This window comes from Pelodiscus sinensis, chromosome 8 (genome assembly GCF_052426305.1).
Source record: "Pelodiscus sinensis isolate ZL-2025 chromosome 8, ASM5242630v1, whole genome shotgun sequence".
NCBI classification, from domain to species: domain Eukaryota; kingdom Metazoa; phylum Chordata; order Testudines; family Trionychidae; genus Pelodiscus; species Pelodiscus sinensis.
Window position 1 is genome coordinate 1992036 of NC_143059.1, and position 25804 is coordinate 2017839.

The 25804-nt window shown below is 48.3% G+C and overlaps 1 protein-coding gene across 2 annotated transcripts in view; it reads left to right on the forward strand.

Moving 5' to 3' along the window:
- The first annotated feature begins 4554 nt into the window (after positions 1-4554).
- ZSWIM8 (zinc finger SWIM-type containing 8) overlaps positions 4555-25804 on the forward strand; it is a 55947-nt gene continuing 34697 nt past the window's right edge. The window contains exons 1-3 of one of the 2 annotated variants that reach the window (XM_075934632.2): positions 4555-5791; positions 22347-22500; positions 25655-25749. In XM_075934632.2, the coding sequence (XP_075790747.2) occupies positions 5614-5791; positions 22347-22500; positions 25655-25749 (427 nt within the window). In that variant the 5' untranslated portion in view covers positions 4555-5613. The remainder of the gene's footprint in view (positions 5792-22346; positions 22501-25654; positions 25750-25804) is intronic. The other variant, XM_089780003.1, reaches the window with a different exon arrangement.

Consider the following 25804-nt stretch of genomic DNA (forward strand, 5'->3'; position numbering starts at 1 on the left):
AAAGGCCACTGTATCAGTGAGGCATTACTGGATCAGATCAGGCATCCCCCACGTCATTCAGGCTTAAGGTACTTCTGACAGGTGTTAATTCTAGATGTGAGGTCCTGGCAGGGAGACTTCCTTGTCCTTATGGGATCTTGAGCCTAATTGGGGGACAGAGAGCAAAACTGTTCTACTTAAAATACAGTTGTTACTGAACTAAGAAGGCTGATTCATGTTAGCTAGTTTACTATTGTCCAGCCAAGGGATTTGGATTTGCATGTCCAGTGTCAGGAGAACCATCCCATACACCTTTTAACCATGGTGGGGGTGGAATATGGCACCCAGATGCAAGAGAAAAGAAAAATGGAAATTTACTGTTCCTCAGCTCTCCAGTAGCTGACAGGGCCCAGCCATTGACACCAGCAGGAGAACACTTTCCTTCTCACACTGTTCAGTGACCTCTGGTAGCGGCACCAGTGTTTGCTTTGCAACTGAGCAGAGAAACCTACTTCCTGGTGTTAATGCTTAGAGGTGAGGACGGAGCAGCTGGGGCACAAGCAGTTATTTTCCAGCTCAGAGGTGCCGAGGCTGGGCACAAGTGAAACATTGCTCAGAGGCCAGGTTTTCAGCTGGTGTCAATGGGCACAGCTCCATGGAAGTCAGTAAAACACAGCTGTTTATGCCAACTAAGGAGCCAGGCCCTTGTGTTCAGTTAAAAGCAGCCTTCTCTATCCTCCCCTCCGCACGGTACAGTAATTACCCAATTGTTTGGCTATGTTATTAGCACAAAGAGCAATTACAGCAGCCAATGTTAAGTAATAGTATCTCTTACACTAGCAAGAAAACAGGTCCAGATTCCTAGGCAATCTCTTTTCACAAGGGGGAGGGAAAAAGTCTCTGCATATTGGAGATTCTGAAGTGGCCGAATAAGAATCTTTCATAAAGGAATATTTATTTAAAGGATGGATTTCTATGCTTGAGAAACACCCAGTGACTCCAATCCCATACACCGTTCTGTGTGTGCTGCTTTAGTTTAAGCACATGAGAACTCCCTTGGAGCTCAACAGAGCTATTTATGTGTTGCAAGATAAGCATGTGCCCAAGTGTCGCAGGAGAGGGGCCATAGAAAAGGGCTTTACCAGGAATCCCTGACATAAGCAAAGCAATCATATTAAAGGAATAAACTGACAGGGCATCAAGTAGGGAAAGTCTCTGTAAAAGCACATGAAATCCATTCCCCACATAGCCAGCCGGTATCTCAGATGCCTTCTGATGGAGAGAGACTAACAGAAGAAGTGCTTTGATTTTTTAGAATGCAACGCTGTGGGAAAGGCCAGGTGGCAAGAAATCCTAAACAGGCTCATCGTAATTGGCATGACAGATGGTGGAGTATTTTTTCCTTTATTAGCTAGGACAGCAGCCTCGCCCCCTTGGCCCACACTCTGGACTCCGCGTATGAGACTGTCACTAGACTCCCACCCCTGCAGACATTTACAACATCTGAGTAATCCTGCTGGAGTCAGGTGAATGAACTACACACATGGGTAAGGTAAGCATATGTTTGTAAGTTCCGGGTCTCAAATGTTATGGCAATAGGTACCATAGGAACCGACAGACAGAGCATGTAGCCTTTATCCACAAGAGGAGTTCCCCTGAAATGACCGATCTAAACTAGCACTTGCCAATCAAGGCCTGCACTCTACATTAAGTTGTAAGATTAAACCAGTTTTGAGAGCTGTTAAGCCAAGTAGCTTTGTTCCCTTTATAGAGGTTTATTGTCCCTCCCCCGTCCTCCTGCTTCTCATTAGTTCCATCTTTATCTCCTTAGGCCTCTCACCATTCCCCTTCTAGCTATATGTAGGGCAACATACACTCTGGTTGCTACATTCAGTTATTCTAGTCCAGAGCAAAGTCCTAGGACTGACCATTCCACAAACTGGCTATAAAATAACCTTGGCTAACCAATGTGAAAATACGGACTTTCCTCATTAGGATAAGAGGGAAAAAGACTTCTATGGAGTCAGTGCTCATTTACTTTATTAGCAGCCTGTTTTTCTCTAGACCTTCCCCCAAAAAGCAATTCTACTAACTCCCTTTGATTTATATCTTCGTCCAGCAGTAGGTGGGATCACCTGTGTTCTGGGTGGAGCAGTGTATCTAGCCCCACCTTAGCTTATATACATTGAATAGGTGGCACTGGTTGCTTCTCCTTTCCAATAATAGTGTTTCTCAGAGTATCTAAATCCATTTCACCTCCCCCACACTCATCTTTCTACAAGCTTTGTTAGAGCAAGAAGATTCTTTCTTGAGCTGAGGTAAGCAAAGTGGGTTTTCTAGTTTTGTCTGGACAGCTGAACATGGCTCCTTCCACTAAATATTATTCCAGGCATAATATTCATGCAGGAATTTCCCTCATCTTACTTGTTTTGTGTCTTTCCCCTGTAGACTTTCCTTCCCAATTAAAAACCATATACTTTTAAAATTCAAGTGTCATTGTGGGGTTCCTTGCTTGTTCTGTGTCCAGGACTTAAGATCAAGTGAGAATGAAGTTAAGTTATCCCTGTCTCATTCCACTTCACCAGGAACAGATCTGATGAGCCAAATTCTGCTCTCAGCACCATGTGTGAAGCCCCATTGTGTCCAGTGGGTTTGCACAGACATAACCAATAATTCCATAGATGCACAAGAAGGAGCAGAATCCAGCTCACTTCCTCTTGGTTATATTGTTGCTGTGTGGTTAAGTAAAAGAGTATCAAAACTTTAGTGACTAAAGTGATGGATACTGATGGATACATGCATGAGCAGATCTGCTGAACAAAGGGTGCTTCTTCTCATAGTAATGCTCAAGTAAAACTACTCTTCAAAAAGGAACTCTATTCCTGCAGAGTGCTTGGTGCCCTGTCCCTGGCTTGGAATTGTTCGCTTAGCTCAGTGCTTTATTCTGCCACGTGTGTTCTGGACAGAGGTCCGCTATGCAAGAGGCGTGTTGTGGAGCTAGAGGAATATTAGATATTGCAAAAGGTGTTTAAAATCCTCACACATTTTTTGTAACAACTTTTGGCTTGCCCTGCTGGTTTGGACTGGCAATCCGATTCTAATCCATGTGTAAGGGACCAGCCACTGAGTGTGTCAAAGCAGCCACCGGAGCAAAATGAGCTTGCAAATGAGTGGTGTAGCTGACAGTGCTGAGGAAACCCCACAGAATGCAGAACCTTTCCCACACAGCTCAGAATGGGATCTATGCTCCGTATTCCCACGTACATAAGAGCCCATTTGCAAGGTGCAATGCAAAGTGTATTGCAATTTGAGGGAGGAGGGTCTTCCTCTCTCCAGAGCAGTAGGGCTGGCAAGGTCCTTGGCTGCTGCAAGACCCACAGAGGCCTTGGATGGGAACAGAGCATCCCTAGGAAGGTGGGTCACTTGCATTTTCCAAGACTGGGCCTATATCTGGAGGTGCTGGGGGAGCAGGAGGGCCCAGGCTTGGGAGGGGTGCAGCAATGCTGTAGTGTACCGGCAGGGACAGTGGCCCCAGAGAGACGTGGCGGGTCTGGGCGCCCCGGGGGGGGGGGGCAGGACAGCGGTGCCCCCCCTCACTGCGGGGGCTGGGCTGCCACGTGCTGCCCTTGCAAAACTCCACTGCGAGGCCTGCGCCTCCCCGGGCGGGGCTCCCCTCGGGCCGCTCCCGCCAGGGCAAGTGCACCTGCGAGCACCGCCCCGACTCCCATTGGCCAAGAACCAGCCAATGGGAATGTGCGACTGATGCTGGGGGTGGAGCCGCAGGTAGGGAGGAGCCGGCATTGGCCGCGCTGCGCCCCCGCCCCTGCCGCCCACCTCCCAGCATGCACCGCGACGGGCTCCCTCCCCGCCCCCCGGAACTACCTGTCCCAGCATGCCGCGAGGCGCCGCGCGGCATGCTGGGAGCGGCCGTGTCAGGCGCGCCGGAAGCCGGAAGCGGTCCCGGCGGAGGCTCGGCGTAGAGCCATCTTAGCGCCGGGGAGCGGAGTCCGGCCGCGGCCTGCGCCCGAGAGGAGCCTGCGGGGAGCCGGGGCCATGGGCCGCTAGACACCGCCGGGCCCCGCCCCCCATGGGGCAGCGCCGGCCGCCCGCGCTCGGGTAGCGACCCCTGGACAGCGCCCCCCGGGCCCCCCCCCGGACACCGCCCCCCCTTGGATACCGCCCCCCCGGGCCCCCCCTGGGACACCGGGCCCCCCCCCCCCTTTTGGACACCGCCCCCCCGGACAGCGACACCGGCCCCCCCCGGGCCCCCCCCCCGGGCACCGCCCCCCCGAGCCCCCCCCCGGGCACCGGGCCCCCCCCCCCCCTTGGACACCGGCCTCCGGGCCGGGCCCCCCCTCCCGGGGGCACCGGCCCCCCTCTGGGCCCCCCTCCGGGCACCGGCCCTCTCCCCCCCCGGATACCCCCGGGCACCGGTCCCCCCTCCCGGCCCCCCCGGACACCGACCCCCCCCCCCCAGCGCAGCACTCTGCCCTCCCAGGGAATCGACCCCCTCCCTCCCTCCGGGTGCAGCACTCTGCCCCCCCCCCCCCCCCCGGTCCCTCCTGGGCCCCTGCCCCTCCCCTGCCACTGACCCCCGGGCACTCTGCCTCCTCCAGCCCCCTGTGGGAGCAGTGCTCTGCCCTCTCCGCCTCCTCTCCCGGGCACTCTGCCCTGGGAGCACCCGTCTGCCTTTCTCTTCCCTGGTTCTTCTTCCTGGGCACTGCTCCTCCCCTCCCTGCCCTCTGCAGCCTCTGGGCAGAGTCACTGCTTCCCCTTCCCTTCCCTGCCCGCCCCCCCACACCCAGCCACTGGTCTGTGGGGACACCTCTCCTGTCCTCCCCTAGGCACTGATTCCTGGGGCATTGACCTAGGGCACTATTCCTCTCCAAAGCCCTTTTTTCGTCCAACCCTGCCCTGACGCTGCTCCCTTTAGACCTTTGCTTGCCCATGGTGCTGCTCTTCCCCCTATCCCTGGGGCCACTACACCTGTGACACCCCCCTGCCTCCTGGCAGTGTGTAGGGAAAAACACCCACTATTCCAACCCCTCACAAGAACTGGGGAGGTTTTACATCCATTGAATCCCAGGGATTATCCTGGCCCCAGCTCCCCACTACCTTTTTCTATGATGGGAGAAAGCAGGATTGTTTTTTGCACTTGTAGTGAGAGAAAAGCACAACCTCAGGGAGATCTGCATCTATAGAAATATATTTTCCTAAAGTGAAAAGACAAAACACCCTCTTCCCTCCCCCCATCAGACTTTTGGGGTCATTTGCAGCTGACACCGTCCGACTTCCTGGGTCTGTCAAACACAAGCCTATCTCCCCTCTGGAAGCAGCATTCAATGAACTAGCTGAGTTGCAGGGCTCAGTATGTTTTGTGGACATACGTGTTTTTAAACTTTTTAAAGAACTTGATATCCTTGGGGTTTTTATGAGTTTCCCTTATTTTGTCACTTTCCTGCTCTCCGCACTGGAGACAGTTGTTGCCCTTGTTTTTTTCCTGGTGTTGCAGTACGGGGGACCTGAGTGGAGCTGGACTTTTTTATCAACAATCAAGTTGCCCTGGAGTCATGTTCATCTACCTGTTTAAGTGAGCAGGTTTGTCTCTTTCCTTCCTCGCGCCTGTTGGATGTGATGGAACTCATGTTTGCAGAGTGGGAGGACGGGGAAAGGTTTTCCTTTGAAGACTCTGACCGCTTTGAGGAAGACTCCCTTTGTTCCTTCATCTCTGAGGCGGAGAGCCTTTGCCAGAACTGGAGAGGATGGAGGAAGCAATCAGCTGGACCCAACTCCCCCACTGTCAGAATGAAAGGTGAGAGCCCTGAGTTTCAGGGGGGTGCTCTGGGAGTCTGAGTGAAACTTCTGGGCTGCATCAGGATGGGGAAACTTGGAGAGGGGTTGGGACATCAAGGCATGAGCCAAAATCTAGCAGGGGGAGGTTGTGAGTACAGGTTGAACAAAAATTATGCTAGAAACTTGGATGCAGTGATGGTTTCCTATTGGAGGAGATTGTTAATGCAGCTTTTCTGTAGTGTTCTTCTGACCCACACTGCATTTGCCAAAGGTGTGCTTGGGAATCTGGAGGGGGGGAAGCCAAACCTATGTTGCACTAAGCAAGGCACATGCTTCACTTGGAATAATTAGTCATAGGCTCCCAGTTGTGACTAATTAACTGAAAAAACTGCTCCATAAAGATTTTGTAGGCTCCCCCGTTTTGTGTGCAGCAACCCACTTTCACTCTCACTCTTGTATTTCTCTTTATCCTTCTGGTGCCTGCAGCAAACTTTCAGTGGTAGCTGTTGAGCAGGCAGGTGTGGAGACCTTATTGCAAGATGTGACTCAGCTAGACAAGTGTCAGCTGTGCCTCAAAAGCTGATGTTATTCCTGCCCTACTACCAGTTATTCCCTTCTTGCTGGAGAAAGCCCAACATACAGTGCCAGCCTCAGAAGCTGGTTTCCAAATAGTGGAGGCTGCTAACTTTTTGTCTGAGCTGATACGTTTGTATTAAACCCTTGTATCGAGCACTTGTGTTAAAATCACTTGTTTCCTCTGGTGACCTTATCTCAAAACTCTGGTACTTATCGTACTGAATGGACCCAGGCATAATGCTGGCAGAGTTGTTTCAATCCTGATTACATCATGACCATTTCTCTTTGTCCTGCGGGTCACGCTAATTCTGACCTATATGACCTCACCTGCTTTTCTATGGCTACACTCCCCACAACTCTTGTACTGCACCTCTTATCCCTGAACTGCAGCATTTCCTGCTTTTCCAAACCTGGGTCTTTCCTGAACAGAAAACCTTGTTTGTAATATGTTGTGCTGAAATATGGTAGTTTTGTGATGTGCACAAATGTCTGCTTAGACTAGACAATGCATTTTACTTTGAATCATCATCTTCCCAAGACAGCTTCATTTTTCTCTGCATAGTGAATTTGAACAATGGCACTCGTCCAGGATATTTAACCTCCTTTGTGTGTCTCTGCCGAGTGTCGTGGGGTGGCAAATGATGGGGAAGGAAGGAGCCTGGAAATCTCGCTGAGTGAAAATGTAAGCTGGATGGTGCTTTTGAGGTGCTTCTGTTGCATGTTTTGGTGTCAGTACTTGGGCACTCCTAGGTAAAATGAATAAGAAATAGCAGCACAAGCCATGCTATACTGATAGGGAGACACGAGCCCTGTCCAACGCAGCATATAGACAACATGGCTCTCTTGGTTTTCTGTGTCCCTTTCAGTCCAGTTGCACACACTGGTGCACTGCAAAGGAAGGGGTTGAATTCCCCACTAGTTTTAGTGTAAGACTGGTCCATGCAGGGGAAACAAAGGGAGGGTATTCTTTCCAACTCCATCACAAAACAAGGGCTGCCCACGAGTTGCCAGAATGGGGCCGTGTCTAGATTGTGCAGAAGTTCAAAATACAGCTGAGAGCTGTTGGGTAGGCTCTGTTGATCTCTGCTCCGCTGCGTGGGGCTTGAATAGTTCCACAGGCTCTGCTAGGTTACTTTGATATGCTTGTTTCTTGGTTGAGTTGCAGGTATGTGGTCATATGTCCCAACTGTCATGCACTGATGACCCTAAAATAAGAAGCCACTCAAAGTAAATTGTGCAGGTCTGTGATCCTCTCTCGTCTTTCGAACGTGAAATGGTCACAATACGTAAATCATTACTAATGCCTTGGAGTGGAGGGGTAAGGTCATACTTCTGAGTGGTAGTTCCAGGGGTTTTGAATATTCACATGGAGAGCTACTCTGGTTACCTTGGTTCATGTTTCTGAGCACAGTGTTGGGCCCTTCCTCCCAGCCCTCAGAGCCACGCAGAGCAGCCCTCCCCCGCCAATTCCAAGTGCCCCCTCCCCAACTTCTGCCATTTTCAGCGCTTACCCATTCACTCAAATAAATGCACTTTAACATCCCTAATTTGGGGTGCCAGGCTTTGAAAATCTAGCCAGAACGAGACGGAGACCAAGGAGGACTAAGGGCATGGTCAGTTCAGAGTAGTGGTCACCAACCTTTTTCATCCCAAAATCACTTTTTGAATTTTCGTGCAACCCAAGATGACGCCTAAGACAATGGTGTTGAATACGGAGTCTGTGTGTAATGTGTGCTATCTACATCGAAAACCAGGTATTTAGAATTCTTCATTCTGTCCTCTTCTCCATGTCCATGAGACATCTCTGACTGCACATTATCTGCCTGTGCTCCAGCCGGAGGAGCCATGTAGCCCCGCCAGTCGGCCGTGGCGTTCTGTCTGCCATGGCTGCCCCCGCAGGGACAACCTCACTGCGCCCCCGCTCCAGCCAGAGCAAGAGGGGGCAGTCACGCAGCCCAGCCAGCCAGCCATGGTGTTCTGTCTGCCAAGGCTGCCCCTGCAGGGACATCCGCACCGTTCCCTGGCTCCAGTCGAAGCAAAGGGGGGCAGTTGCCCATCCACCATGCGACCCAGCCAGAACTCACCATGCCGCTGCCACCACCACTCACCTTCTGTTGCAGTACGACAGTGAGTGTTGGTGAGTGCTGCTGCATAGCTCTGCAAATGAAGAGGGTGGACCTAACATTTTTTGTGTGCAGCCACACAAGTGCGCAGGTCAGAGGGAACCTGGAGATTGACTGTTGGAGACACCGAGATCGACCGGTTGATCATGATTGAGGGGTTGGAGGCCATTGGGTTAGAGAGAATACTCAATGGTGGACAAAAGAGTGTGCCCATTTGTAAAATGTGTTGTAAAGAGGACAGAGACTAATTCTCCTTAGTTAATAAGGACAGAGAGGAGAAGATATTGCTCTTTGAACTGCATTAATTCTTTCTCTTACAAGGTTCCTGTGAAACACACAACACGTGAAAATTTGATCCGAAGTCAAACCCTAAATGCTCAAAGTAGTAATGGAAAGTTGTAGTGTGTTCTTGTTTGAAGGTCATGTGCTGTCCCTTTGTTTTACTGCTCTCCCTACTGGAGAGATCTCGTGCAGGGATGGGAGTTGGTGTCTCTGGTGTGCTGCATACCGATATAGAAGAGCTCGTGGGTGATGGGGTTTAAAATGCACACTGTATGGCCTGCTGCGATGGTGCGGCTTTTATGTTGCATGACCTGAACTTAATTCCTATTTGTCTGTGTTGTTGGAAGAAGAGGTTTTGCAAATAACCCAGTCTGTATGCATATTGAACACACAGATATGAGCCGGTGTGCTCTATCTGAAATGGTTGAACCTACTTCGACACCTAACCAATCTGCCCACCCAGCTCTGCAAACATCATGATGCACTGCTGCTCCCCAACATATTAACAGAGTAACTATTAAAAACGTGGTGGTCAGGGTGCAAAAGCTACACGTAACACTCAGCAAAAGCTCTGAACAGTTGGAGCGTAAACTTGCTTAAACTAGTGAGAACACCACAGAAGCACATGAACTAGTGAGCAAGCAAGCTCAGACTGCTGAGAATAGCTCTCCTCACATGACGATGTTCAGGAGAGGACTCGAATGTTACCGCTCTGTGGACTTCGCTAGACCAGCATTTCTCAGCTTCTGGTCTGTGGACCGGCTCCGTTCCCTGAGCTCTCTGATGCAGTTTAGGAAGGCAGCAGGCTGGTCCCAGGACTCAAAGGTTAAGAACCACTGCTCTAGATGGTTTCTCAAACGCTGTCGTACAGGAGCCCCCTTCTGATGACAGTTACTGCATGACCCGGGAGAGGGCTGGGACTGAGCCCTGCATCCCAGGTGGGGAGGGCGAAGGGGTCACAGCCCAAGCTCTGCGGCTCAGGGTCAGGGGAGAGAGCTCGATTTGAACCTGGGGATGGAACTTGGGCTCCAGTCCTAGGTTCCAACATGTCTCAGGCTGGCCCAGCGACCTCAGTGAAATGGGGTTGTGATTAGGGGTGTGAATGGTTAACTAAGCATCACCCTTACCAGGTGATCCCAACCGGTTAACCATAACCAGTAGGCGTTGGAGCAACCCTCCACCTGCCATGGCAGTGGTCTGCTCTAGCCCCTCGAGGCCTGTCATGGGACCCCACCTGCTCCTATTTAAGCAGTTAACTGGTTAAACATTGTTTAACTGATTAACTAATTAAATGGGATTTTTACATCCCTGGCTGGGACCCCTTTGGGATTGCAACCCACAGTTTGAGAACCACTGCTTTAGACTACCAGTCAACCCAGGGAACGTTTCACCTGTTTTGTGGTGGGTGTTACAGGTGTTGGTGGCTCTCTAATTCTCCCCCCCTTTCCCTCTCCCCGATGCTTCTGTTTAATTAGCAAACAAGTCTTGGGTTATTGGAATGATTGGGGTTCTGGAACTGGCTGTATGAGGAGGCTGCGGAATCACCAGTGCTGGCGAGACTGAGGCGTTGGACTGCTTTGTCAGGCTTGGTTTTGTTCTGTCTCTGTAGTGTGCCTGGTGCTGGGAGGAAGGGGGCAATTGGTTTATGACTGGGTCCTCCAGGCACCTTGGTACCACAATTACGGGAACAATCTTTAGTGCAGAAATGTGGGCAACACAGTATTCTCTTCCAAACTCAGTGTTTGGTGTTTGTGATTCAGATTGTACCCAACGGTAGCTCCATCCTTTAGAAGTCTCGTATTAGGTAAATAGCTATCAAAAGCATCTGCCTTCCTGTACACTGGCATTCTATTCCCCTCTCCTTGGAGAAGCACAAAATAATTATTTTCAGGCTCCCTTGAGACCATTTAATGTGTGTGTCCCTCTACCAAGAATGAGAACAGGGAGAGATCCTAAAAATGTATCGGAGAGATTTGATTTTTTTTCCCTACTAACCACCGTTGCATTGGACATTGTAGAGACTGATATAACCCTCCCCCTAAGATTACCCATTTTGCTTCCCTTATTTTCACTAGAGTTTTGTGGGTTTCTGCCGTTGCCTTGACTTGGATTTTCTCTCCCCTTTTATTCAGAGGTCTTTCTAAATTCCTTGTTTTGTTCTTTTTCATGGAGGGTTGGGGACATGTGACTCCTGCCCCTATTAAAATTGTGTGAGGGGTGGTAAAGCTACTACTATGCAAAAGTATCCTAGATGATTGACTCTGCTGGATACTAAAAAATGTGGACTTAGCAGAGATGCTCCTTCTTATGATTCATTACAGCAAGGTATCCTGTTATCTGCTAATGCTTAATCACCTGCTCCTTTCTAACTGGTCTCCTATAGCATGTATGAAATCCCTACGCTAAGCAATCCGTCCCACCTTGTATTTAGTTCAGATGCTCTGGTTACTTTCTCCAGCTTTGGGTGAGCTCGGTAAAGCATGAAAGCTTGTCCCTTCAGCCAACAGAAGTTGGTTCAATAACCGATATTTCACCTATCTGGTCTTTCTTGTATCCTGGGAGCAACACAGCCACAAACATAAAAAAGAATCAGGCAAGCAAAATGTGAAAAGTAGTTTGAAGGTGCTGGGAGACTTGGGTCAAAATTAAAGAAACGAGGGAAGCGCACAGGAAGTATCAGTAAGTGCTCTGCCAAGCCCTTCTGAAGATGACACCTGGGTGGTATGGGGAATCTAGGAAGGCCACTCCCTGAGCTGATCATGGTGAGATGTGGTTAAAACTGAAGCTAGCTTTCCATTACAAGCTTGATTGTTCTTGCACTTGGGCTCGCCTGCTCATTTGTTTCATATTGTAAATACTGCATCATGACATTTCACCATGTCTTGTCAGAGGGCGGATATCTCTGTGAAGACTTGGGGAAATCATACAAATATCGTGGATTTCAAAAAGTCCAATGGTCACTTAATTCCAAGAGTTTTATGAAGCTTTTTTGTCTCTCCATATCTCCAAGTTGCCTATCCCTACAGTCAAAACTGATTTATCTTTTGGTGCTTGAAGTGTAGGAACGTATTTTTCAACGGTGGTTATAGTAATTAAAGATTTACAATTCATTTCACACAAATACTGAAATCTGAAGAAGCCTAAAATCCAATTATAAAAGTTACTTAAACTATTTGTCGTGTTTAAAAAAGAAAAAAAGTTGCAATTTTAGTTGAAGCCACTTTAACCCATTCACTCCTTTCCAATCCCCCCTGAAATGCCAAAAGTAATGGCACACATTTTTATCAAAGATTACATTAAAAAATGAATAAGAAACTTTTATAATCAGTTCATATCAGGAAAAGTCAAATTTTAAAGCATAAGCACTATTTTGGCCAAGCTATCATCTGATTTCTGTGTGTCTTCTAAAAGCCTTAAATTGCTCAATAGATTTTGTGTCCTGGGAAGTTCAGGTCACTGAAAGCTAGGAAGAACCAATAATTCTATCAGCTGTTTAAAGTTCAGGAGATGTGAAAGGAAATTGACTCATCTGAGCCAGTGAAGTGCTTGCATTTAAAATTAAGTATTTACAATTTTCATTGCAAAAATATTTCATTGGCTCAGCCATGAGGTGGCTTCCTATTCCTGCTTCAGCATTTGGCTGCACTTTAAGACAGTTTACCTGGCTATTAGCCACTTGAAATTTAAGACATGAGGCAAACATAGGTTTGAGAATTAAGGTTGTGTCCAGCTACGCTCCAAGGAAAATTGCTATAGAAAACTTTGTGAATGACAGATGCCCAACCTAGGTGTTGGAATGTTTCATGTGGAAAAAACCTTATATGTCCAGCATGTGCACTTTCCTAGGTGAACTCCTAAAGCGTGGCAAGATCCAAAAATGGAAGTGAGGGTTGTGTAGAATAGCAGACATGTGCCCAGCTCGCATCTGCTTGCAGTATCCACAGGCCCTGGTGTAGGATAGAGAGAATATGCTGCATCTCTGTTAGCACACCTGCTACTGAAATAGGGACAGGACCTTAGGGTGGAATTCCATCCAGCCTCTTCACCAGTTGCAATGCGGAAAGCATCGGGATGGTCCTGTATCGTGGATCATTCTTTCGCTAGTTCTCTGTCAGGTGTCATGGAAAGTTTCCCAGCCCCTCTTTGGGGAAAATGGAGTGTAACATAGGAAAGAAATAATGTGGAACAATGGTAAAAGGGAAGAGTTAGAGGCCACAATGCAGGGGGGAGAACCGGAGAGGCAAGTCTGCCATGCTCTATTAGACAGTAAAATGAAGCCTGTAAAGACATGATGTAACAAATGGAACCTTCTCCAGGATTTTCTAGTGTATATAATGAGAATCTCCATGACATAGTCCTGCCCCCTCCCCCCATCCTACATGGTTTCCAGATGTAAACAATGGAAAACAAGAGCTGGGTGGGGGAAAGCTGGAGGCACATCTGACCTCTTTTTAGATATAGTCATGAAAACAGTACCAGCGTGTGTCCAAACCATTCTCACTGGCATCTTGCCAATTTGTATAAGAGAACCAGATTCTTCCTTTGAGTAAATATGCTAAGGAAAATGTTGCTGTATCTGTACATGCTGAGTTTGACTTAGTGGAATCTTCATGCTTTATTTTTTCTGTATCTTCTCCGCTCCACTCTGTGCTGATTAGGCCTCAGTTGGGCTATGTCTACACTCACGGCTTCTTGCACAAGTAATATGCAAATGAGGCTAAGCGTGGAATATCGCCGAGCCTCGTTTGCATATTACTTGCGCAAGAAGCCGCGAGTGTAGACATAGCCTTGGAGTATTGTGTCCAGTTCTGGGCACCACATTTCAAGAAAGATGTGGAGAAATTGGAGAAGGTCCAGAGAAGAGCAACAAAAATGATTAAAGGTCTAGAAAACCTGACCTCTGAGGGAACCTGAAAGAATTGGGCTGCTTTAACTTGGAAAAGAGAAGACTGAGACGGGGACATAACAGCTCTCAAGTACCTAAAAAGGTGTTACAAGGAGGAGGGAGAAAAATTGTTGTTCTGATAGGAGAAGCAGCAGTCGGCATTAATAGCAGCAAGGCAGGTTTAGTTAGGACATTAGGAAAAAACTTCCTCATTGGCAGGGTGGTTCAACATTGGAATAAATTGCCTAGGGGGGTTGTAGAATATACATCACTGGAGATGTTTAAGAGCAAGGTAGATAGGTATCCTTCAGAGATGATCTAGATCAGGGCTTCCAAAGTTGAGTAATCCTGGGGGCCACCATGATACTCACAGCACATGCTGAGGGCTGCATCTTAAGTGTGGTTGCATGTACATGCAAATATATATGCAAATAGATTCTTTCATAGTGATGGACATGAATACCAAATTAAGGCAAGACCACACAACACACAGGCCCCATTTAAGTCAGTTATGCTGATATTAATAAAATGCAACATTTACCCAATTTCCAGCACTTTTAATGAGCAATGACAGTCCAGGAATTTAACTACTAAAATACATCTCAACAGAAGACCGTTATATTGACTCCTTTTTTCTTTTAGCTCCCATCCCATGGGCCGCAAACAAACAGGCCGCGGTCCGCATGTTGAGTTGCCCTGATGTAGATGATGGTTGGTCCTGCCGTGAGGGCAGGGGACTGGACTCTGACCTCTTGAGGTCCCTTCCAGTTCTAGTGTTCTGTGATTCAAGACAACAGATTTGATGCCAAGTCTAGTCGTCTTCACCACTTCTGTGCTCCTCGCCACCCACTTGGGGACTGCTTTTCCCACTGCTATTGTCAGGGCAATTGGTAACATTAAACAAGTGGATTCTAGAGAATGTTACTTGTGACTACTACATACAGTTGAAAACCCTCTTTTGTCCTAAGCCTACTCTTTCCTACCCCGAATGCAAGAGAGCCTGCTGAAGGAGGAGGTCTGTTTCCTGTCACATTTAGGGCAAGAGAAGGGTCCCTCATTAGCACAAAGTGGCTTTTATTAACACTTCTTGATTCTGAAAAAAACTGGTGGGCTTGGTCCCACTTAAGATCTCAGAAAATGGAAGAATGTTGTTTCCGCGTGTAGTCTCTAGCTTCTGTGAGCCACCTCCCTTCCTCCAGGAGACGTGATGTGAGACCCGGGGAGTCAAAGGGCTACACTGAAAATGTGCCGGGCAGGAAATGGACTGCTAAACCCAGGGTTGTGAGTTCAATCCTTGCAGAGACCATTTAGGGATTTGGGGCAAAAATTTGTCAGGGATGGTACTTGGTCCTGCTGTGAAGGCAGGGGACTGGACTTGATGACCTTCAAGGTCCCTTCCAGTTCTAGGAGGTAGGCAATCTCCATTAATTTAATTTATTTAATTTGACTTTAACAGAGTTCAAAAAAAGAACTAGATAAATTCAGGGAGTCTAGGTCCGTCAATGGCTATTAGCCAGGATGGGTAGGAGGGTGTCCCTGGTCACTGTTTGTCAGAAGCTGGGAATGTGCGGCAGGGGAGAGATCACTTGATGATTCCCTGTTTAGCTCCCTCCCTCTGAGGCACGTGGCTGTGGCCACTGTAGGAAGACAGGACCCTGGGCTAGATGGACATTTGGTCTGACCCAGAATGGCCGTTCTTAAGTTTTCACGTTCACTCTGCCAGGGACTAAATTTGCTACCACTGGTGTTTAATTCGGCTCTTGTGTAACACAGGGCTGTGAAACTCCAAGAGTCTCATAAAGAAAAATTCTGAACTCTCCTCCAAAGGAACCTTTTTCTCACAAATGTGCCTTAAATTCGTAAGAAGCAGACACTGCTCTGATTGTCAGTCTGCTCTGCAGGCTAAGAAAAGAAACATCACCTCTGAGCAGTTTGCATACTCTTTTTCAAGACTGGTTTAGTCTCCTAAAGTAGGAGAGAGGTAGGGGTGTGTGTGTGTTGGAATGAGAAAGTCTCAAAGGAAGCTTTTGTGCAGTTTGGTCGTGACTGTTTTACACAAGAACGGAGTGAGGGGTATTGCTGTGGGCAGCAGAGAAACAGGAATAGATGGAGAACTGGTGTAGAGTTGGATGGGATTCAGTGAATGTTCGCATCTATTTTAAGCAAATCTGCAGTCAGGGGTGTAGCACAATGTCCCATTGAGCCTACTTCTACTCTGCGGGGGTGGGGGTAGGAGGCAGAGGCAGTTGTTGACTACTGAGAATTAAAATAGTTGAATCAGTCTTCAAGGCCACCCTCTGACTATCCCTGGACCCTTTTAACCAATGAATTGCTCTGATGGACACTCTGCTAATAGGGCGCTCGGGATTTTTAACACACACCAACTTTGCGTAATTTTTTGATGTCTGTTCTTTCAAGACAAATCTTCCGCTACTCAGCTGTGCTTATGTTTGATGGGTTAACAGAAGCCTGCCTCTTCCAGACACTCCGCCTCTTCAGAGCTGCTAACATCTGCTGGGAAGGGAGAGACTTTGGAAATGATTCTGTGTAGGACCAGTTCTGTATATCTCCATGTGGCAGTGGCCAAGAGCAGTCTCTGCAGTGAGGTGCTCAGTGTCTGTTTGGAATCGTCCCCTTGCAGTTGCTCACAACTCTCTCGAATTCCTTTGGGGCTGAAGCGTCCAGGTATAGCACAAAGGCTCGTTCTTAAAGTGGAACAAAACTAGCCTTCCCTTTTTATTTTTTCTAATGAAGTGCTCAGGGAAAAACAAACACCTTATTCGAGCAATCAGAAATGTGCTTCATAACATAAGCTTTCCAAGGGGCAGCCGAGTTAGTCTATAACTGGAAAAACTTAAACAACAACAAATAGTCTAGCAGCACCTTAGACTGACAAAACATGTAGATGGCATCATGTAACTTGAACAATTCAATTCACTGTCTTTTTTTTTTCTTCTCTTCCTCCTTCCTCTCCCCGGCCTTCCCTTATTTATTCATGGATCTGGACTTTTAATACTCCAGTCATCTGAAGTGGGTTGTACCCATGAAAGCTCATGATACCATCTACATGTTTTGTTAGTCTCTAAGGTGCTGCTGGACTATAGGTTGTTTTTAAATTTTTTCATAACATAGATGGTTGAAACTAGAATCTTCCAACTTGGTTGATTTGGGCCTATTGCCAAACTCAACCCAGTTTGCTGAAATATTTTTATGGTTGTGTGTAAAATCTACAACTTCTTGTTTGTGAAGCAGAAAAGAAAAATAATATTCCTACTCAGTTTTTGGTAGAGTTCTCCCCAGCCTTGCCTTGTAGAAATGCTGCATTTTCATGAGTTGCCTGGGGAAAAAAATCTCACTTGTTACCTTAAAAATCAAATTGTTCCTACATTCAAAACCAGAAAGGGCATGTCTACACTACAGACTTGAGTCGGCAGCCAGCTGCTGCAGTAATTACGGCAATAGTGCATGACTACACCCCAGGCCACATGTCAGAGGCCTGTGTCCTCACCAGTAGCACTTGTCAGTGCTGCGAAGAATGCCATGTGGTGGCTAGCCATCCCATAGTGCAGCTTGTTGCAGGGGGTTTTGGCAAGGGCTTGCAAAGCCCCACTGGAATCAGAACATTTTCTCAGAGGGGACTGGAAATGTGGCTTTGCTGTCCCTTGGTGCAGTGTTCACCCCTGCTCCCTAGTCTCAGCTGGAACCCATCGTATTTTTGTGGTTTTTTTTCAAAAGGCTCGCATAGCCAAGAGTGTGCCATCTCCCAAGAAGCCATGATCCCGCTGAACTGTGTGCTGTATTGTGAGCAGTACAACCTTCTCCCTTTAGTCTATGGTAACTCCAGAGCAGGGAAAGAGCTGCGATGCTGAATATGGCAATATCCTTCAAGCAGCCCTCGAATGAAACAATTCCCCATTGTTGCTGGCAGATGTGCAGCATCTGAACACAGTGGCGATGAGATGTCAGTCATGCTGCTGAGACCTGGCTGTGGACCTGGACAGCAGCAAGGAACTATTCAGTGGTTGACGATGGCTTTGGCCATTTAGAGGAGCGCTGTTGCTGTTTGCTTTCTAAATTAGACCTCCGTGAAAGCGGTATCCTCACGGCTACAACTGCCTTGTGCCCACCATTCTGAAGCGCACACAAATGGTGAGAGGTTTCCATGGGGGTGGGGCGTGGAAGTAAACTTTTGTGATGAAAGACACAGATGGAGTTGAAGGGATTGGTCCAGTTTTCAAATAAATAGTACAGAGAGGGTGGGGGAAGGGGAAGAGAAGGAAAAAGGGGAAAGAAATTGTCAGAGTGTCCATGCTCAATGAAGCTGTTAAGAATACTTAGTACCCGCTCTAAGTACCTTTATTTGTTTTTTATGTCATTAGAGCGTGGAATGTAGCAGGTCATCCAGCCAATGGTTTTGTTTAGGCTTCTATTGTAGGAATCAACTTGTAACTGAATTTAAGTTCTGTAGTTTCCCTGTTAAGCTGGGTTTTGAAATTGGTTTGGAATAATACGGTGACTTTGAGATCCATTAATGAGTGCCTGGGGAAGTTAAAATGTTTCTCAACAGGTTTCTGGGTGTTGCCTTTTTGGATGTCTGATTTGTGTCCATTAATTCTTTCTCATAGAGACTGTCCAGTTTGGCCAGTATCCGTGTCAGAGGGGCATTGCTGGCATTTGATGACATAGATCACATTAGTGGATGTGCAGTTAAATGAGACTCTGATGTGGTGATTTACGTGGTTAGGTCCTGTGATATTACCTGTAGAGATGTGTGGCATCAGGGTTGCTTGCAGGGGTGGGTTCCTGGGTGAGCGTGGAGGTGTACTGCGTGGTTATCGGAAAGAACTTATTTGAGGTTAGGGCGTTGTCTGTAGGCGAGGATTGGCCTTTCCCCCAAGACCAGCGAAAGTGAGTGGTCATTTTCCAGGACAGGTTGTAGATGGTTGATCATGCGCTGGAGGGGTTTAAGTTGGGGGCTGAAGGTGACGACAAGTGGTGTCCTGTTGTTTTCTTGTAGAGCCTATCTTGAAGTAGCTGTCGTCTGGGTACTGGTCCGGCCCTGTCGATCTGTTTTTCCACTTCTCTGGGTGGCTATTCCAGTTTTAGGAATGCTCAATACAGACCCTGGAGGCATTTGTCTGTCTGTGGGATTGCCATTCCAGTTGTAGGTTTCTCAAGGCCAGGGGCCCTACTGCTGCGAGTTTGTGAGCCTTGTCCACAGGAGGAGGGGGATTGTGTTGGTGCTTGCTGGGGACTGGTGAGTCAGGATACAGGCTAGAGAGCACCTCGCAGTCAGCCATTGAAACCCTGCCAAGGCTAAGCAGCAGTTGAAGGGCATGTGTGCGCTTCAGTGAAACTGTCTCCGGCTCTGGCTACAGGGCTTTAAAATTGCAGTGCAGACATCTGGGCTTAGGCTGGAGCTCAGTCCACACCTGGACATGCACCCTGCAGTCTCCAGCCCCGCCTCATGAACACGACTCCGCCGGCTGCAGTTGTTCTGGGGCAGTCTAGACGTATGTGAAGTCACTGCCCGGGAGGGGTGAAAAACCCCAGTTAAACCTAGCCTTGAACTGGTGAAGTGTGGGATCCCAGCGGGGGGCTGCTCCAGCCCAAACCCGCTCACCGAGGATGGAGGGGGAGCAGGCCGCTGGCTCTCAACTCCCGGGTGGGAGGCTGCTCCCGCCCCCGGTACCGGATAACTGGTTCACCATTCGCGTCCCCACTGCCTGTGGAATGGGCGAGTGCTCAGTAACAAAGTAGGCCATTTCTGTAGTCGTTTATGGGTCCCATGTGTGCTTCAGTGTATTTCATGGCTACCCTGCGTGTGTGGACTGAGTTGGTTCTCGGGGAAGGCTGAGACACATCACATCTGTTTGTGTGTCCTCACTACCTGCAGGGAATGTGTGAGGCTTATGGACACCTCACATGCTGATCTAAGGGGCCCTTTCGTCAGTGAGGCAGTCTACCTCCCTGGGCGGGGGGAGCCGGGTTAACAGAATTCTTGCATCCACCCAAAGTGCACAGTGTGAAGCTGGAATGCTGAAGCCCGAGGGGCAGGCCAGACTAGACTAGAAAATTGGGCTGGTTTATCCCCATTAGTCAGTGGTTCAGATGTAGACGAGCGATGTGTGGCCTACCCTGGAGAAAGAACGAGGTCCCTTGGGGGGGAGCACTCCGAAGGGGCTGCTTCCAAAGCTGGGGTGTAGCAGCAGTCCTGTGGATCCAGGGCACAGTCCCATTTCCACTCCCAGTGGGTCAATAGTCACGTCGCGTAGGCCAGCAGAATGACGGGCTCTCGTTCCCTACCTCCACTGAGACTCCCTTGGTGCCAATCCAGTTTGTCAGGTCACCAGCACTAAATTCGCTGAGCGGTTTACCTACAACTTGCAGTCTGAACTTGCTTCACTTGCTCGAAATCCCCGTCAGCTTTTGCAGTTTTACAATCACACATCAAGAGTCTTTAGATCGTCTCCTCTCTGGCGTTGTGTGAAAGACCCAGACAAACCGGAAAAACGGACTCAATGCAAAGTCTATTGAAAGGAAAAAGGGATGATTCAAAATATTTTAGCTATAGAGATCTCAGGAGTTAATTTGTGCCTGGGTTTCAACCTAGTGTAGCAACAGATGTGATTTTTAAAATGTCAGTGTGTCTCAGAATGGCCAGGGGGTTTTGATGGCCAGACAATTGCAGAGAGATGGTAGAAAACACTAGCTGGAAAACGAGAGTGGATCTGGTCTCCCCTCCTCCAAACTAGTTTCTCTGTTAAATGTAAAGGAGGGGACAATCCCTTTCCTTTGTAATTTAGCTATGCCCAGATCCTGTGGATTTAATGATAGTATTAATGCTTCACACAACAAAGCCCCCCTCTTCAGTGCAGGTTAAAGGTTCCTGTTTCACATCCCTCTCGTGTGGGGAAACCCAATGCCAGACTGACTCCATTCAAAGGGAATGCTGCTTAGCATGGCTAGTAATTTCAGTGCACTCAGATGGTCAGGAATGTGGACATTTGCAAGCTGTGTGCGCTCTTTCCATCTGTTTGTGTAATCCCTCAATTTGACAGGGCTTTCTGTGCTGGGGAAATCTTGGCTGCTCTGCTGCCTGCGTTTCCATCCCATCCTATCCGGTCCTCCGGAGTTGGAGTGCAGACCGTTCTGACTGGAGGGCTGTCTCCGGGCAGAGCGAGGGAAAGTGCTTAGTGACATCAGGGCTGGGTTTTCCTTTGAAATGTTGCCTGCTGGCAGGGAGGGAGAGGCTGTGGCTGGATTGGTTAAGTTCAGCCTGCCAGTGAGGTCTAAACCCTGGTTAGGGAGATTCAGAGACCTAAGTATGGAAGATCTGAAGCTGTATTAATTAGACACGGGGGGGAGAGGGGGGCACTGCATGACCAGAGCTGCTGTCCCAGTGCGGGGAGGTGAGTGGGTCTCAGTGAAGCAGTGAGGTGCTTTGAGGTAAGGCCTGTCTCTGGTTTTGGGGCCCCGGGCTGCAGTCCCCAGACTGCATCACTGCTATCCAAGTGTGGCTGCCTGACTGAGTTGCTCGCTCTCTTCGTAAGGTCGTTGTGTTGTGCTTGTATTGCCCTAGTCAGGGTGCTGTGGAGATGTGCGCACAGGCTGTGTCCATGCGTTGTGTACCTATTAGGGCTGTCTGTTAGTTGTGCTGCGACCCCACTGATCCTGTGTCCCCTGACAGGGTTGGTGCCCCGACTGTCTTTTTGAGCCCAGTTCTCCAGCCTTCTTCAACCGAGACATACAGGGCTGCACCTCCAAGGCTGCAGGTGCACCCCGAAAGCAGTGCAGGACGAGACCCCCTCCCAGCACTCAGTATATAGCCCCTCTGGGAGCCAAACCCCATAGCAATCTGTTTTATGCTATATAGAATCCCATACAGAGTAAGCTAATGAAAATTCACCCTCTGTCAATGTGACGAGATTCAGAGTCCTTGCTCCCCCCTCCCCTGGTTACAATTATTTAGGCTGAGTTTATTAATAAACAAAAGTGATTTTATAAAGGGTAGCATCTGAGCAGTTATATGAGAGCTTGCATAACTTGTTCTAGGTTTGATCCCCTCCCAGCCTCTCATGGAAAACCACAAATAAAGACGGGTTCCAGTTTCACGTGACAGTCACACATCTCTAGTTATTCTTCACCAGCTGAACCCCAAGTTCTCAGCAGGGTTTTTCGGTTCATTGTCTCTCACTGATGGGCCTCAGCACTGACCTTTTTCATTGTTGTGCCTGAAGTGTCAGCAGTGACATAATTGTCATTTGTGCAAAGCAGCAAATATGAAATTATCGGCACAGGCTCCTAATTTTACTCTACACAGATGGGCTAGTCCTATTCAGCAAATCACAGCTTTTCCAGTGATACGTTGCACGAGCCGTCTTGCGTCCAGCACATCTGAGTTATGACTAGAGATGTAAAATCCTGGTTAAGAAGTGAACGGGTTAAATGGAATGTGGGGGCCGAGCCAGGCTGCAGTGACCCACAGTGTGGTGCCAGGGGCCTGGCTAGCCTGTCAGTTAACCAGTTACTGGTAAGCATCTTCCTGCACGCAGCCGTTGGATTGGCAGGTGACTCTCCAGAAATGTCTTCTGCTGCTACTTGTATCTAAATGCAATAGGAGGAGAGAAATAACGGGAGTAGCTCAGCCTCCGATTAGTTTGGCTCTCCCTATGGGCAGCTGTATCTAATGGTCCTTGTTCTGTTAGATGGTTTGGTGATTCCACTGGTGGAACTGTCTGCGAAGCAGGTGGCGTTTCACATTCCATTCGAGGTGGTGGAGAAAGTCTACCCCCCTGTACCTGAGCAGCTGCAGCTTCGCATCGCCTTCTGGAGCTTCCCGGAGAACGAGGAGGACATCAGGTAATGTGTTCTGTTCTGCCCTGTGTGGGCTTTGAAACACACCCATCTCTGTAGAGGAGACTCCAAGTCCTGGATCAGATTGGGGTCCCTTGCTCTCTTGGTGCTGTTCTAACTCCTGCATCTCCGGCACAGTTTGAATCTGTTGCTGAAGAGGCAGGATTGCACACGTCTGAAATGCTGGACAAGACTTGCATTCCTAGAGGCAGCCGGGAGACTCGGTCTTGTACCGTGGCACTAAAAACAGCTGTGTAGGAGGAGTGGCTTGGTCTGAAGACCATCCCCTCTAGGCTTCATAATCCAGCCCAAGCCTGAATGTTGCCAGAGATATTTTTGGTGCTGTCATGCGGGCCCAAGGCCGTGGACCCAGGTGCTAAGTCTCATTGCTGTTTGTTGTCTAGACAAACCCTTAGTTATGGCAGTTCAAGAACTGGGGAGGTCCTGACCATCTGGGTGGCCAGGACAGGGTGGGCCAGACAAGTGGCCGGATTCCTTACTTGGTCTCCAGTGTAGCGATCAGTAATCTTTCTGCTTTCGGTTGCTTTGGGTTTTGGCTATTAGCTGCTTTTTCTGGAATCTCCCATAAATGGTTCTGGTTGTGGGATGGGAACGTGTGCATTCAGTCTGCAGCCAGAACGCGCTTGTAAAGCTGTGCTCCAGGAGTTGCTTTGGAAACTCACATGGCCAGGGGACGGTCCCACCAGGAGAAGCCGTCCCAGATGCGTACACTGGAGCTGTAGAAGAATACAGGCAGCTAGCTCTGGTATGCGATAACTTTAAAAGTCATCCAATAACTTACCAATTGGGTAGAGCCCTGCAAATCCATGGATAGCCGCAGCTCATCTTTGTGGATACAGAGGTGGATAAAAAAATTGGTATCTGCACAGGGTATCTAATGGGTACAAGGACAGCAAATCTCATTAAGCATTTTGGTGTCTGTCTCTTTAGAAAGGACTGGTTCAATTAAAAAGGAGTGGTACGTAGTCATGGTAACAAGTGACCCCAGGAACTGGAAAAGGGCCTGTCAAACTCATGTGAGCCTCTGAAGAAGGTGTAGCCCCAACGCTCTATGGTAATATGCAGGCGTGGCAATTTCCTGAATTCGTTTAGGTCAGGGTACAGGAAATACCTACTTGAACCCAGTTTGAACCAGGCAAGTGGGAAGAAGAATTGTCCAGCAAGCATAGACTGCCTCTTTCAAACCTTGGCTCCATCCACTCAGAACGGAGGCATAGGCTTGGTGCCATCTGCAAAACAATGCTGCGTGCCCAAAGGGACCAGGCTTCTGATGGGTTGTTTCAACCCTACAGCTCTGCACTGGGATTTTCATACAATCCGATGTTTTACTTTCATTTGTATAACAATAAATCCTGAAGTGAGTCCTGACGCGTAACTTCCTTGAGAGCATGCCAAGCCAAGGTGTCAGTGTTATAACTGTGTGTTCATGAAGTAGCATGTCATGAAACCGTTTTTAAAATCGGAAGTGCCTTAAACTGTGGCTAGTAGCTTTTTCCCAAGGAGGTATAAACCATGGTTTTACCTGGGGGTTAAAAATCACCTGTGGTAAATACTACACCATCCCTGGCGGAATGCCTAGGAATGTCAATGATTACTCGCAGGATCTCTTAGACAGTGAGTCAGGATTTCTGTAGATAGGGTGTTAGAGAAAAATGATAGAAAAGCGTGGCCCCCACTTTAAAGGTGAGGTAAAAATGGCTATCAACAAGCCCTAACTTATTTAATATCCAAACAGATGATGGTGCACGTGTGTTCAAAAACATAACACACAATATGAACAAAATTGGAAACGGTAATTAATTGCCCAAAATGTTGAAATTACAGCTACACTAAAACTCCATTGGTCCGGCATCCCAATGCTCCAGCACTCCTCATGGTCCGGCACCATCAGGAACCTGGAAGTGCTCTGGGCAGCCGGACAGTTGGAGCTGCTCTGCGCCCGGCTTCCCCATTCAGCCGCTGCTGAAACTGACCAGCAGCTGAATTGGGGAAGCCTGGGGCAGAGCAGCTGGGGTGCTGCCAGGTTGGTCCCGTAGCGCCGACCCTTGGCGCGGCGAGACCAACCTGGCAGCACCCCAGCTGCTCTGCCGCAGGTATCCCCGATTCAGCCACTGCTGAAACTGACCAGCAGCGGCTGAAACTGACCAGCAGCGGCTAAATTGGGGACGCCTGGAGCAGAGCCGGACTATTGGAAGGGGGGGCTATGAGGGGTCTGGGGTGGCATCCCTCCATCCCTTATAGCCCCCCCTTCCGATAGTCCTGCATATCTGATAATCCGGCACCCCCTGGGTCCTAAAGGTGCCGGATTATTGGAAGTTTACTGTACTGACTTGCTGGCTCTTTTGCCAGAGCAACATCACAACTTCCATGAATTTGAAAGAGCTGTTGCTCTCTTAAATCCCCTCTTCATCTCTCAGCCTTGAAAATACATGTTTGAGACAAGTATGACATTTCTCATCCCTGAGCTCAGGTACATTTTTTAAGTCTAAAATCAAATCTGTGTAGTCTGTGTGCATTGTCTGCATAAAAATGTCTCTTTACATGATCAAAGCACCATGCAAAATATTTCATAAATTGTCTTTTAATTTAATTTGGTATAAAAATAGTTTTTACGTGAGGAAACCTGCTCCGAACATGTTGTGAAGAATTTGGTTAATAAAATCTTAAGATTTACTCTAAAGCTTAATTTGAACTGCTCATACAGTTGTGAACCAAACTTTTTCAGATGTGCCCAACACTAAATTGCTGGCTTATACCTTAAAATATCAACTACAGATTTGATTCCCTCTCCTCAAAAGTAACTTTCCTATTCCTTCCTCCCCCCTCCTCCACCACAAAAAAAAGTCCCTAGCCAAAATAAAAACTAGAGGAACACAACTGTGGATGCTTGGGTCTAATGGTGCATCAGCTGGTCTATGTTCCTAAATGACCTGTCTGTCTCTCTCTCACACAGGGCAACTTCAAGTGGATTTTCACTCTTTTCTGCAGTCACTCATCTCTTATGCCTCCCCTATCCAGATAACCAATTAAACGGTTTCCAAATATTCAAAGTGTGTTTCCATAGCTCGGGGGTGGGGTGCAGTTCTGCTTTTCTCTGGTGAAGATTGTCCTTGAAAGGGGACTGTTTGCTTTTTCTTAGGCTGTACTCCTGCTTGGCGAATGGCAGTGCAGATGAATTCCAGCGGGGGGAGCAGCTTTTCCGGATGCGGGCTGTCAAAGACCCTCTGCAGATAGGTAAGAACGCTGCATCTAAACTTCTGTAGAGACTTTAAAATCTGTGATCCTAGCT